At 49.9% G+C, this 13,015-nt stretch overlaps 2 protein-coding genes across 2 annotated transcripts in view; both read left to right on the top strand.

Moving 5' to 3' along the window:
- Nucleotides 1-6,281, top strand: part of USP3 (ubiquitin specific peptidase 3) — a 29,236-nt gene extending 22,955 nt beyond the window's left edge. Inside the window, exons 9-15 of the mRNA XM_056865781.1 lie at nucleotides 1,935-2,081; nucleotides 3,321-3,427; nucleotides 3,516-3,596; nucleotides 3,710-3,828; nucleotides 4,681-4,794; nucleotides 4,896-4,963; nucleotides 5,930-6,281. Coding sequence (XP_056721759.1) covers nucleotides 1,935-2,081; nucleotides 3,321-3,427; nucleotides 3,516-3,596; nucleotides 3,710-3,828; nucleotides 4,681-4,794; nucleotides 4,896-4,963; nucleotides 5,930-6,095 — 802 coding nt within the window. The 3' untranslated portion in view covers nucleotides 6,096-6,281. The remainder of the gene's footprint in view (nucleotides 1-1,934; nucleotides 2,082-3,320; nucleotides 3,428-3,515; nucleotides 3,597-3,709; nucleotides 3,829-4,680; nucleotides 4,795-4,895; nucleotides 4,964-5,929) is intronic.
- A 2,895-nt stretch (nucleotides 6,282-9,176) lies between these two features.
- On the top strand, nucleotides 9,177-11,262 carry FBXL22 (F-box and leucine rich repeat protein 22). The gene is made up of 2 exons (XM_056865955.1): nucleotides 9,177-9,511; nucleotides 10,917-11,262. Exons 1-2 carry the CDS (start codon nucleotides 9,177-9,179, stop codon nucleotides 11,260-11,262), a joined length of 681 nt encoding a protein of 226 aa, XP_056721933.1.
- Nucleotides 11,263-13,015: the final 1,753 nt, after the last annotated feature.

Raw genomic sequence — 13,015 nt, 5'->3', positions numbered from 1 at the left:
CAGCCTTTGGTCGCAGAGTTCTACAGAACGTGGTTGAATAGAGTGCTCTGCCCACCCAATTGGGAGCTCTGGTAGGTCCCACAAATCCAAGACGCCGTAGCCTCAGTAGGAGAATGGAGCATTGTTTACTCACCGTGAATGCTCCTTCTCTCCTGAGGCGAAGGCGTCTTGGCCCGCCCGGCACAGTTTTTTATAGTTATTCTGAGTTTAATACATGTTTTTTACCTATTAGGGTTTACGAATGGCATGTTTGTTGCGTGTTGTTTTTTGTTAAAGGAGCTTTTATTCCTATATTAGTAGCTTTGCAAGTTTGAACTGAGAGTTTGCAGGCTATTTCCCGCCAAGGGAAGACAGGAAGTTAAAAAAGATCTTAGTCCTGCCTACCCGGATGATGGAAGGAAATAACCCACAAATCCAAGACGCCTTCGCCTCAGGAGAGAAGGAGCATTCACGGTGAGTAAACAATGCTCCATTCTCTCCAGGATCAGAGGAGCATGCCGAATATATTAGGTGCTGTGGAACGCAGGCAGGTCAATGCTGCTGCAGGCGTCTTGTTTGGGGGCTTCCTAGAGGCACCTGGTTGGCCCCTGTGTGAACAGACTGCTGGACTTGATGGGCCTGGGTCTGATCCAGCAGGGCTTTTCTTATGTTCTAAATGTAGTGGCTGACGCCCCTTGCTTGGAAGGTCAGTTCACTTGGATACCAGGTAAACTCGAAAAGTCCTGGGAGGAAGCGCCCCGTCCCTTCTCACTCTCCTGAGAGTTACAGTCTTCACATGGAGTAGGAGAATCGAGAGGGGAAGGGTTGGCTGCAGAAAGCCACTGGGGCTCTCAGACTCACAGCCCTGTCTTCTGGGACCTTTCAATGGAAGATAATTCGAAACGGGCAGCTGTCCCTAAGGGGCCACAGGACTCCTGCTTTTATTTTGCTGCTACAATGAAACAAATTTATTCCGGCATAAGTATTTGCGAGCCAGATCATTATTTAGCAACTTGGGTATGTAAGGGGTTTTTTTTTGGGGGGGGGGGGTTAAATTCCATTGCACATGGGGTGTCTGCACTGTGAAAACGTGTAGTCTCTCTGTTTCTGAGTAGGCCGCCTGCGGGCACCCCAGCAGTCCCACCCAGCTTGTGTCTCTGCTCCTTCTGGCCCCCAGCTGCCAGAGCCCAGTCCTGCCTGCCATTGGTGTGCTGAGGCACTCTTGCCCACATGAGCAATTTTACAAGGAAATGTGGCTGCTGGGGCAGGCAGGGGGGCCCTTGGGAGTAGTGCTGTGGAGGTGGCATGTTGTGCATTTGGCCAGTTTGGTTTTCAGCTTGTTAAAAGCAAGTTCTGTTCAGACGCAAGTCATCCAGGATAGATGCTTGTGCCACAGAGCATTTCCTCTCCTGACACCTCATGACAGCGCTTGGAGTGCATTAAGAGTAACGCCTGGAAATAAGGCATCTGGATTAAAGGAAAGCAAGCCCATCTGGAGAGCAAGCATCCACTTTGTAGCTGCTAATTAAGTCTGTGTTTTATGCCGCATGGAACAGCGCATTTTGTTTTGCATCTGCTGGATTCTTTCCTCCCCCGATGGGGTGTGCTTTGAGTGGCTGCGGAGAGGCTCTTTGGCTTTCTCCTGAGGTCAGGGCGCAGAACCGCAGGGCCAGCTGGCTTCCACAGTGCCAGGAATGATCCCCCCCTCCCCTAGGGTTCTCTGCTTACGTGGGCCTTCCCCGCAGTTTCATATCCTGAGAGCTTTGGGCGGTGGAAAAGGGCTGCAAGGCAGAACATGTCACAGCCTGGAGTGGGGTTTCTAAAGCTGCGTTTGTCCGTTCTGCTGTTCTGAGAAATCTGTTTCCATACAGCCAGTGTTCGTTGAACTGCCCGAAGGATCTTGCTGTGTGTTGTTGTCAGCACTTGTTGTGCTCATCCCTGCGTTCTCTGTTCAGGGGGTACCAGCAGCAAGATGCCCATGAATTCATGCGCTACCTCTTGGACCACCTGCACTTAGAGCTTCAAGGAGGATTCAACGGCATTTCGCGCTCCGTCATCTTGCAAGAGAATTCCAGCCTTTCTGCTGGCAGCAGATGCTGCATGTAAGGAGACAGTTTTCAGTCTTTCCACAGCTTTGTTCCATTCTGTCCTGGAACTGGCTCCCCCCCCCCCCCCGTTTAGGGTACTGTCAGAGCCCAGGAACGTGCGCCCAAAACTTCCCCAAGTGACAGCGGCCGTCACAACCCAGTGGCGATGAGGCTGCAGACAAGACACGCTCTGGGCAGTCCATCTCCCCCTCCGCCCCCAAGTCAGTGGAAGTGTTGTGTCCGTCCCCCGCTGATACACTTCAGTCTCGCTGTTTTAAGTAAAGCCCTGGCTCCCAGTTAGCCATTTCCCCCCACTTGCTGCCTCCCCCATAACTAGCCAGACAATTGGGAGGGACTAACTGTGGCAGTCATGGACCACGTCAGACCCCCGTCTGAGCCAGGAGATGCGGCTTTGGGGGCGGGGTGGGCAGAGGCTAGAGTACATCCTTTGGGAACACGGAACCCTGCCCCAGGTGTGGCCCTGTGGGGAGGGGAAGGATCAGATGCTGAGGATTTTGCTGTAACTCTGGCACTTCACCACTGATAGCTGGAGACTGGGCAGTCTTTTTCTTACAGTCGTACCCCCGCCACACCTCCCTGCGTATGTCCCAATTGGCACAGACTTCTGCTTAGGTGGAACGGGCAGACAACCACTCTGCTAGAAGGAGATTTGAGTTGGGGCCATACATAGAATCCTAAAGTTGGAAGGGACCGCCAGGGTCATCTAGTCCAACCCCCTGCACAATGCAAGAAATTCACAACTACCTTCCCCACACACACCCAGTGACCCCTACTCCATGCCCAGAAGATGGCCGAGGTGCCCTCCCTCTCATGAACTGCCTGTCATAGAATCAGCATTGCTTACAGATGGCCATCTAGCCTCTGCTTCAAAACCTCCAGGGAAGGAGAGCTCACCACCTCCCGAGGAAGCCCGTTCCACCGAGGAACCGCTCTAAATGTTAGAAAATTCTTGATTTAGTGACCCGCTTCTGGCCCCTGGACAATCCATCCCCTGCAGTTTTCTTTTCCCTTGTTACCCTTGTGGTTTGTGAGCAGCCAGGCACACGAGTAATACCTGTATTCAGAGTTCAGACAGCTGGTTGCTTTCCACATTGGTTCGGAGGAAAAGTCTCCCCAGCATTGGAGAGGGAAGGGATCCCAGCAGCTGTGGCTCAGCGTTGGGGCTGGGCAGGGCCGTTGCTCTGCTGCTGCTCCAAGACCGTGCAGTGCCAACGCTCCTCTTTCTCCTGCTAGAAACGGAGCTTCCACAGTGGTCACGGCCATCTTTGGAGGCATCCTTCAGAACGAGGTCAACTGCTTGATCTGTGGGACGGAGTCCAGAAAGTTCGACCCATTCCTAGGTACAGCTAAACTTTTGTGACGAGTATTTTGCTAAAACTTAAACAAACTGCTCTTACGTTGGCATTAATTTTGACTGTATCTGTTTAGACCTTTCTTTAGATATTCCAAGTCAGTTCAGAAATAAACGTAACAAGAACCAAGATAACGGACCAAGCTGCACGTTACGGGGTATGTTTTTTTAAACCTGAGTCTTTCTAATTGGTAGTCTGTTTTTAATAATGGGGAAGCTGAAAGAAAATGAACGTGGAAAATGGGCTTATCCCTCCTCTCAACTCTTCCAGATTGTCTTCGCAGTTTTACAGACCTAGAAGAACTTGATGAGACAGAGCTGTACATGTGCCACAAATGTAAAAAGAAGCAGAAGTCCACCAAGAAATTCTGGATCCAGAAACTACCAAGGGTGAGTGAGAGACAAGTGGAGAAGCACAAGGGAACCACATCCTTATGGCAGCTTTCCTTGAATGTTCTTGACCTGATCCAGAGCTTGAAAAACATTCTCACCCCCGTAACTGCGTGGGTGTCTTCCTCTTTTCTTTCCTGAGAGCCAGTGTGGTGGTTAAGAGTGGTGGTTTGGAGCGGTGGAGTCTGATCTGGAGAACCAGGTTTGATTCCCCCACTCCTCCACATGAGCGGCGGAGGCTAATCCGGTGAATTGGATTTGTTTCCCCACCCCTACACATGAAGCCAGCTGGGTCACCTTGGACAAGTTACAGCTCTCTTAGAGCTCTCTCAACCCCACCTACCTCACAGGGTTGTGGGGAAGGGAAAGCGATTGAAGCCAGTTTGAGTCTCCCTTAAGTGGTAGAGAAAGTTGGCATATAGAATCACAGAGTTGGAAGGGACCACCAGGGTCATCTAGTCCAATCCCCTGCACAATGCAGGAAATTCACACTATCTCCCCACACACCCCCAGTGCCCAGAAGATGGCCATATAAAAACCAACTCTTCTTCTTCTTTTTGGGACTCGCCTTCCGTGTTCGTTCTGCAAAACTCTGCTGTCTTTGCTTTTGTTCTGGAGTTTAGCATGTGGGATTTTATCTCCTGGAGAGACCCTGCTGGGGTCAGAAGGCAGGGTGTAGATTTACAAGATGACTGAGGTTACTTTCCTAGATTGCTGGGGTTTGTGATGTTTGGGAAGGCAGCAGAAGCCCCCTCCCCCCCCTCTGCCTTGCTGAACAGATTATATAAAAGGTGTCCATTAAGGAATTCTTGCTCAGACGTTTGGGGTTTTGTGTTTCCTTGAACGCTGCAGGTGCTGTGCTTGCATTTGAAGCGCTTTCATTGGACGGCATATCTGAGAAACAAAGTGGACACCTACGTTGAGTTTCCCCTTAGAGGCCTAGACATGAAATGTTACTTGCTGGAGGTACAGAGTTTAGTATGTGCTGAGGGGAGGGGAGCTTATTGTGGGGTCTGGAAGACATGGGAAGAGTTCTCAGTTTCTTCTTCTGTGTCTCTTGCCCGCAGCCGGAAAACAGCGGCCCCGAAAACTGCCTGTATGACCTCGCAGCAGTAGTGGTGCACCACGGCTCCGGGTGAGTGAGTACGGCCACGACCCCAACTAGAAATTGAGAACTGCTTCCCCGTCCCATGTTGGTTAATGCAGAACTCCCTCTGTTCTTAAGCCCATCTTGCCTCTGCTGGAAACATGATATGCAGTGGGACTGCATGCGGGCGGCACTACCAGGGAGTCCTTGACCACTGAAAGAACTTCTCGTCAAAATATGATTCCATGGTATTTAAGGGAAGTGTAGCATAATGTTGCTTTGGATGATCGTAACTAGCTTATTAAGAATATCAAAACCGTCTTGTAAATGCTCTGCATCCCGAAGCACTTATGTAATCAGTACCCTTTTTAAACTTAATTTTTTAAAAAAATGGGAGGCAGAAGTTAAGACTTTGCTATCTTAAATCGGGTTCCTTTAATGTTTTGTTTGGTGGCAACTGATTTCCTTACAGTAGAGGCAGCTGCCCGCAGTTGCTTTTTTGAACAAGTCAGGATGAGAATCTGCTTCACTGCCAAAGGAGACGGCTCATCTTGTGCTTTTCAGAAGGAGAACTCCTGTTGATGGAGGGAAGAGAACAGTTGTCTGGAAGATGCTCATCTCAGTCATAACGCGACAGGGCGGATTCAAATAGAAGTAAATTAAGTAGGAAAGGCTAACAAAAGGTAGTGTTTGTGGCTCTTGTCTGAAGCCTGGTGTCAAGCTTGAGCCGAGAGCCTGATTTAAAAAGAATGCCAAAGACTAAATTTTTTTAAAAAGCCAGTCTGTAAATTGACTGACTTGCCCGTGGCTCAGAGGTAGTGTACCTGCTTTGCCCATGAAAGGGCCTGGATTGGCTGAGGCACTGCCGCTTCCGAAGGCGCTGAACGGAAGGCCTTTGCCCTGAGACCCGGGAGTGCCACTCTGCCCGTCGGCCGAGAGAGCGGGCTGCCCTTCAGGGTCTAGCGCTCCGAACTCGGCTCGCCCTGAGGCCGCTTCCCATCTCTTTGTTCCCAGCGTTGGCTCCGGCCACTACACAGCCTACGCAACGCACGAAGGGCGGTGGTTCCATTTCAACGACAGCACCGTGACGCTGACCGACGAGGAGACGGTGGGGAAGGCCAAAGCCTACATTCTCTTCTACGTGGACCGGCAGGCCAAATCGGGAGCCGACAAACTTTAATACCTCGGCCCTCCTCTCGCATATCATGTCCAGCGGACAAAACATTTCCAGTTCTCCACAAATACTTGATCCAAGACTCTTGATTTCATTGTGCACTTTTCAAACTTTTCTTGGGTTCTACTTTTACTTCGTAAATAGTAGCGTTTGATTTGTTAAACATGGACGCAGGCTGATTTTTTTTTTTGTTAGTTACACCATAGGGTGGGGGGTGGGGAACCCTCGGCATATAATGATTTGCTGCTTCAACTAAATTTTTATATATAGTTTCTACTTTAGTTGTTTTGACTTTTTATATCAATGTTTAATTGCTTTCTAAAGGCACATTTACATCAGAGAAACTTGAATCCTTATAGTAAGCACGATTAATGTGTATCCGATTATGAAAAGCCGCAGAGTTGTTATTATGTCAGACTTTCTCTTGCGCTGGAGTCTCGGGTCCATGGGCTGTGACCCACTTGGGGTTCCCATGCGCCGATCCCAGGCTGCCTTGTTAAAGGGATGGGGGGAAATGTGGTCTCACGAAGCAGGCCCGCAAAGTGCTGCTATTTCTGCCTGTGGGGGCAGGGTCCCCATCACAACTCCTTGCACTTGAGTAAGCAGCTGAGTTGGTGAGAAGACAAACTGTTCCACAGGTCTGGTTTTTTGTTTCCTTTTAAAGAAGGGGGGGTTAATTCTTGTTTGTACCACAATTAAAAATGAGAGATTCCAGGTGGTGCTTCCCTCTAGGAAATTGGCTTGAACTGTTCTCTTTCATTCCATGCTGCCATTCCTCTTCCCCCCCCCCCATTATGAACACAGCCTTGGAGTGAGGGGGCTGTACCAAAATGCCGTTCGCCTGCCCCTGCAGTCAGCAGTCCCTGACTGTCTGCACAAAGAGAGAATGCAGTCAATGCTGATAGGGCACAACCTAAGCTCAAGGGCTCAGCTAGAGTTGCTGCTGCCTGCAGGTGGTTTCTTACAGCAAGTTGGGTTTGGGGGAAAGTGCAGTCCAGCTGTGTTACGTGACTTGTATAAAAATTGGCATTTCTAGTTCTGCTTTATTTATGGCAGTCATATAGGACGCCAGGCTTGCCTTTTGCAAGAGGCATTAAAAACACTCGCTTGCCAGAAAATACCTACCAGGAGCTTTGCAGTTTCAAACGTACAGCTGCCCAGAGGAAGCTGCAGTGATTCTGGAAGAGCCTCTTTTCAACACAGGAGGCAGCAAAAAAGCACAACGTCATGGCTGTTTGCTGTGTTTCCCTCCTTTCCGGCCAGCCGTTCTTCCTGAAAGTGATGCTGGTGTTTTCCGTAGCTGCTTTATGCTTTGTGTTCTCCTCCTTGGGGGAGTTTTAACCTCCTTGTGACCTGGAGTTTGTTCTTGTTGGAATGTGGCTGTGGACCTCAGATGCACTTACTTGTTCCTCCTGTACTCGAAGCGTCTCTTGGATGCAGAGCACGCGCCCCCCCAGAGATGCACGCGGACAGTCTATTCCGTGAGTTGTGGCGACACATGTATTCCTCTTCCTGGTGGAGATCTTTGCTTGTCCACTGGATTTTACTCAGTGAGTTGTGTCAAAGTGACAGATTTGCAGCAGTAAATGTGTCCTGTGCCTGGCCTGGTATTGCATTTGTATCTTCCTTTGTCTTCATTTCAGACAGTTCAGCTGCTAGAGGATGTGGTGGGCATTGGAAGTAAGCAGGGTAGCTGCTCCCTGTACAAAGCAGGGGCTAGGCCAGCCCGTGCCTCCTTAAAAGCTGGCTTTGTGTAGCTGACCACTGCTGTGGTTTAGAAATACAAAAAGGTGCCTGTCCCCACTGCAGCTGCCTGGGGGATGCAAGTATAGTTTCCCAACGGCTAACAATGTAGAAATGTTAATAACCTTTTTTGTTCCTTTTTATGCTTAACAAAAAAAGGGCCTTAGTAAAATTTTCATAGGACCACCCTGTAGTGTCCAGATCACGCAAAGTGATGTTATTACTTTGCTCTGGTTAGACCTCACCTAGAGTACTGTGTTCAGTTTTGGGCAGTGCAATTTAAGAAGGATGTAGACAAGCTGGAATGTGTCCAGAGGAGGGCAAAAGATGGTGAGGGGTCTGGAGACCAAGTCCTATGAGGAAAGGTTGAAGGAGCTGGGTATGTTTAGCCTGAAGAGGAGAAGACTGAGAGGGGATACGATAACCATCTTCAAGTACTTGAAGGGCTGTCATATAAGAGGAGAGTGCCGAGTTGTTTTCTGTTGCCCCTGAAGGTCAGACCAGAACCAACGGGTTGAAATTAAATCAAAAGAGTTTCCGTCTAGACATTAGGAAGAATTTTCTAGCTGTTAGAGTGGTTCCTCAGTGGGACAGGCTTCCTTGGGAGGTGGTCAGCTCTCCTTCCCTGGGGGTTTTGAAGCAGAGGCTAGATGGCTATCTGTCAGTAATGCTGATTCTTTGACCTTGGGCAGTTCATGAGAGGGAGGGCACTTTGGCCATCTTTTGGGCATGGAGTAGGGGTTACTGAGGGTGTGGGGGGGGAGGTGGTTGTGAAATTCCTGTATTGTGCAGGGGGTTGGACTAGATGACCCTGGTGGTCCCTTCCAACTCTGTGATTCTATTATACCATTCCGTTCCATTCCAGCCAGCCAATGTGCCTGGCTGAGCCCTCTGGCTGCGGCCTGTGGCAGAATGCTCTTCCTTCCCCCTCTGCCCGAGCCTGAGACCTACTGCTGGCACTGCCTCAAGGGCTTGGCTCCATGTGACCGGCAAAGCAGTATCCTCTGGAGGATCTCTAAACATGCCCCGGCTCTCTCCCAAACAACACGCCTGCCTGGCCTAGGAGGGAGAGCGCGAGAGAGGTCCTTTTAAGGCAACGGTTGAGCCATGACTCCATTGTTTTGCCACCGGAGCCCCTCCCTGGGGAGAAGCCACTGAGGCCCCAGCCAGCCAGCCTCCCCTTGAGCCTTGCCCCCCCCCCCACCTCTGAACCCTCTCCGCCAGCTGCTGGCCAAAAATAACCGCCATTCCACGACCATATTTGTGCAAGAGCCCAGGAGAGACTTGGGAGCAGGTCAGTTGCCAGCTCCAGCTGCTTCCTTCCTGCTCTCGCTTGGAAGAGGGATGCACCTCACGCAGCTGAACGGGGAGTGCCTGCTCCACCTTTTCTCTTTCCTGGACAAAGACAGCCGGAAAAACCTGGGCCGGACCTGCCGCCGCCTGCTGGATGTCTTCTGGGAGCCCTCCCTCTGGACTCTGCTGCACTTCCACTCTCCCTCGGAACTTACCAAGGGGAACTTCGTGCTAGGAGCAGCCCTGCGCCACCTCTCCATCCGCTGGCTCTCCAGCCGGGTCAAAGTCTGCAATGTCGAGGACTGGCTGAAGAGCGCCATCCAGAGGGACATCTGCAGCATCCATGAACACACGGTCAATGACTTTTTGCTCCAAGTTTGCAAGAGGTAAGCCCCCCACCTCCAATGAGGAAAACTTCAGCCTAGAGAGATCTATGATCCTGGATTCACCCCCCCTCACTCCAGTGGTAGGCTCCAGGATTTAAATATTGATGGATGCTTAAGCAGGGCCTGCCAATTCCTACTACAAACACTATAGAGAGCCCTTCTGGGGCCTGTCAGTGGAATTTCCCAAAAGGTTCCTGCTCATGCAGGAACAAACATCTGAAATAATCTTGAATCCTGTAAAGTTAAGAGGCAGACTTTTCCTAATCCTCTATTCTCAATACCTTCCCATGCCACGGTTCCTACAACTTAAAAAGCAAAATTAGTTTTCCACTCTAGTACCCCAGCCCTCCAAAGGGCCTTTTCACCGCTCTTCCCTTATCTTGCAGTAATCGTGCCCTGGGGCATTCCAAGCATTTTCCAACGCTCTTGTGGCTCACCAGCTGCCGCCAAAACTTTTCTGCCACTCTTCCTCACCCGTGAGCCTTAACTGTTGCACTGATGTACTGAAGCAAGATTTAGAGGTACAAGATAAGAGAACGGGGGCAAAGTAGCCCACAGGAAGGCACTACGTAAAAAAAAAATCCCCAGAGGGGGTAGCTGTGTTGGTGTGCAGTAGAACAGCTAGATTCAAGTTATGTTAGAACCCAACAAGATATTTCGAGAGTCACAGGAGCTTTGACTCTCAAATACTCATATCCCAAAAATCTTGTTGGTCTCCTAAAGTGCTTCTGGACTGGAATCTGACTGTTTCCTTAAAAAAGTCACCCTCCTGTACAACTCCCGGTAAGTGGCAAACTGGCTCTGGCTTCTCTGGGGCAGGCCTCTGTCTCCTTAACTAGGCCAGACGCCACAGGCTAGTTCAGAGGAGTAATGCAAGCCATTTACACCACTATGGGCAGGAGTCAATACATTGTACAGTAATTCCTATCCATGTTCCCAAATACATGTAATGCTGAAATTCTGTGTTCTGTTTCTACAAACCCGTAGCCTACCCATAATCTTTTGTAAGGGGAGGGGGCACAGGGACATTTGAACTGATGCTGCAGCTCGCTCTCTTTAACTGCTGTGCTGCAACCTCTAGCAACAGACGCTGCCTTAACGCTGTGGCTTGTTTGGTACGTCCTATTTTGGAAGCCTGGCTTGAGACAGAGTTCTAATATCCTGAGCTCAGAAGGCTAATCCCCTTTCAGCCCCTAATTCTTGTAAACAGCTCAAGCAGGACAGAGAGGTTAAGGCAGAGGCGGAGGAAAAGTGGCCCTGGGGGGGTCAGCCTTGCATGCCCTGGGCAAGAAGCTTCCGGCCTCGCTGGCGCTCTGCTTCATGCAGCTGGGAAGGGCGGAGGCTGCGAGGAGCAACAGATCCCTGATGGAACGCCTCCCCTAACTTGCAATGCTCACGCTTTCAGGTGCCCAAATCTTCTGTCCCTGAACCTTTCGGGGTGCGGCCACGTCACCGACGAAACTGTTGCACTGGTGCTCCGGAGCTGCTCCTTCCTCAAGACTCTCCAACTGGAAAACTGTGTCCGGATCAGCAACCGGACTCTGGAAGCTGCGATCCTCTACGCTGACTCTTTACAAATGCTGCAGGTGGATTTCTGCAGGAACGTCACTCAGGCTGGCTTGCAGAGATTCCGGAAAAAGCGTCCTTCAGTAACTCTGACAGCGGAGAGGAGCGCAAGCATGATCCCAGACCAAAAACCGGGCAACAACTGGATGTCAGAAAGAGCAACAAAAAAACTGCTGTGGTACTAGAAGCGTCCTGTTACTGGTGTGCTTATATTTAGGGACTGGGTCCACATAAGCATCCGTACGGAAACACTTGGGCATAACTACTAGGAAACTCTCCTGCATGAACCCACTGATAAATGTGAGGACATTAACCCATCTCTAGAGGACTTCAGATTTTGGTTGCCTGGGGGTGATAGACGGCCAGAGGGAGGTCACTTTCCCAAAGCAAGGAGTTCAGTAACATGTTTGCACAAGGCCTTTTGAAAAAGATCTCTAGTGGAATTCTGGACCATCACGACGATAGGCAAAGTAGAAGACAAGACACGCACATTATTCCTCACGCCAGGCGCTTCTAGCCTTTACCAAAATCTCAGCTTGTGATCATCTCTGAAAAACCCCAAGCATTGGGGAAGGACGTTGCATCTCTCAGTCTGCAGAGGCTTTGCTCTACCATACTAGTTAATTTCTATCAAAATAAATTATTGGGTGAAAATAAAATACGCACCTCCGCTGCTGTTACCCAGCAACTCTCTCCAGGCTTGTGTAAGGAGCCCCCAACTTCCCCACACTTCCTTGAGACTTTCCCCAGCCTCCAGGGGATCCCCTTTACCTATTAACTATCTGGGGGCTCTTCAGAGTGGTCAGCTTCCCTCTACTGAACAACAAACACTTCATCCAAAAGAAACACAGGATAAAACGGCATCTGCACCACCTGCCTCTATCCCTGCAGCCACCACCACAGCAGAAGGGGCTACATAGAATCCTAGAGTTGGAAGGGACAACCAGGGTCATCTAGTCCAACCCCCTGCATTTTCTGATTCACAGGTGAAGGCAAGATGTGGAGAGTGCCCACAGAGACAGCCATGGATTCCACTTTGGGTTTTCTGTGCAGGATTTGATCAGGCCAGGGCAGCAGGTCAGGTCCAAAGTCCTAAGCCACAGCACCCAGCTCCACATGGCAGCAGCCACTGCTGCATTCATCTTGCAGTCCCCCGGCTCTGCCAGCTGACCTCTCCGCCTTCCCGCCACCTTACCTCACAACCGAGGAGGGCAGCCTCCTTTCGCCTTTCTTCTTTCCTGCTTCCCTGGCTGCCTGCCTACTTCAGTAACAGGGCCCTGGAAACCAGACCTCCTTCAGCTGTCAGTCTCGTGTCGAAAAGGCAATGGGGGTGAAACACACAAAAAAAGAGAAACAAACCACTACAGGAGTTTTTGAAAAGTAGGACAAACAGAAGGCCAAAATAGCAAAGCAAATTCTGGGCCAGCTCCGCTCCAGAGGCGGACTCCCCATTGAAAGAGCAAAACCCCTCATGCAGTTCTTCAGTTTGCTTTTATTTTCTCTGCATAAGGAACCCTGCACAGGCATTTCAAATTAAAACAAAAATAAATATATGAATATTCATGTAAAACTGTCCTTTCTAATGAACAATTATACACAATGTACAACTCTTCATGTTCACTGGGAGGGTTGACAAACGCACCATTCCCCGACTGAAGACGCACCAGAAAGGCTCCATGCAAACTTATCAAAAGAGAACAAAAGTAAGGGGGGAAAGGAGGGGGGAAACCCTGTTGTTGATCTCGCGTTTGCTTTTCGTTGTTTACAATCACAAAAAAATAAACACATCTAAATTTCATAACATTTATCGTAACTAAAAACGTGGCCACTGTTTGTTTCTAAAACATCTATCGTTACCATAAGATGGTTGTCAACATTGAACTCTGAGATGGGGCACGATGTGCAAGAAAGAAAGAACGAGAGAACGGCGGTTTCTGT

This window comes from Euleptes europaea, chromosome 20 (assembly GCF_029931775.1).
Source record: "Euleptes europaea isolate rEulEur1 chromosome 20, rEulEur1.hap1, whole genome shotgun sequence".
Classification (NCBI taxonomy): domain Eukaryota; kingdom Metazoa; phylum Chordata; class Lepidosauria; order Squamata; family Sphaerodactylidae; genus Euleptes; species Euleptes europaea.
Note: the sequence above shows the minus strand (reverse complement) of the source record. Positions and strands in the feature narration are given on the sequence as shown.

Bases quoted from the DNA above. Each gene is read 5' to 3' on its own strand.
- FBXL22 (XM_056865955.1), top strand. From the start codon at position 9,177: ATGCACCTCACGCAGCTGAACGGGGAGTGCCTGCTCCACCTTTTCTCT. The intron at 9,512-10,916 runs GTAAGCCCCCCA...TCACGCTTTCAG, and splicing joins TTGCTCCAAGTTTGCAAGAG to GTGCCCAAATCTTCTGTCCC.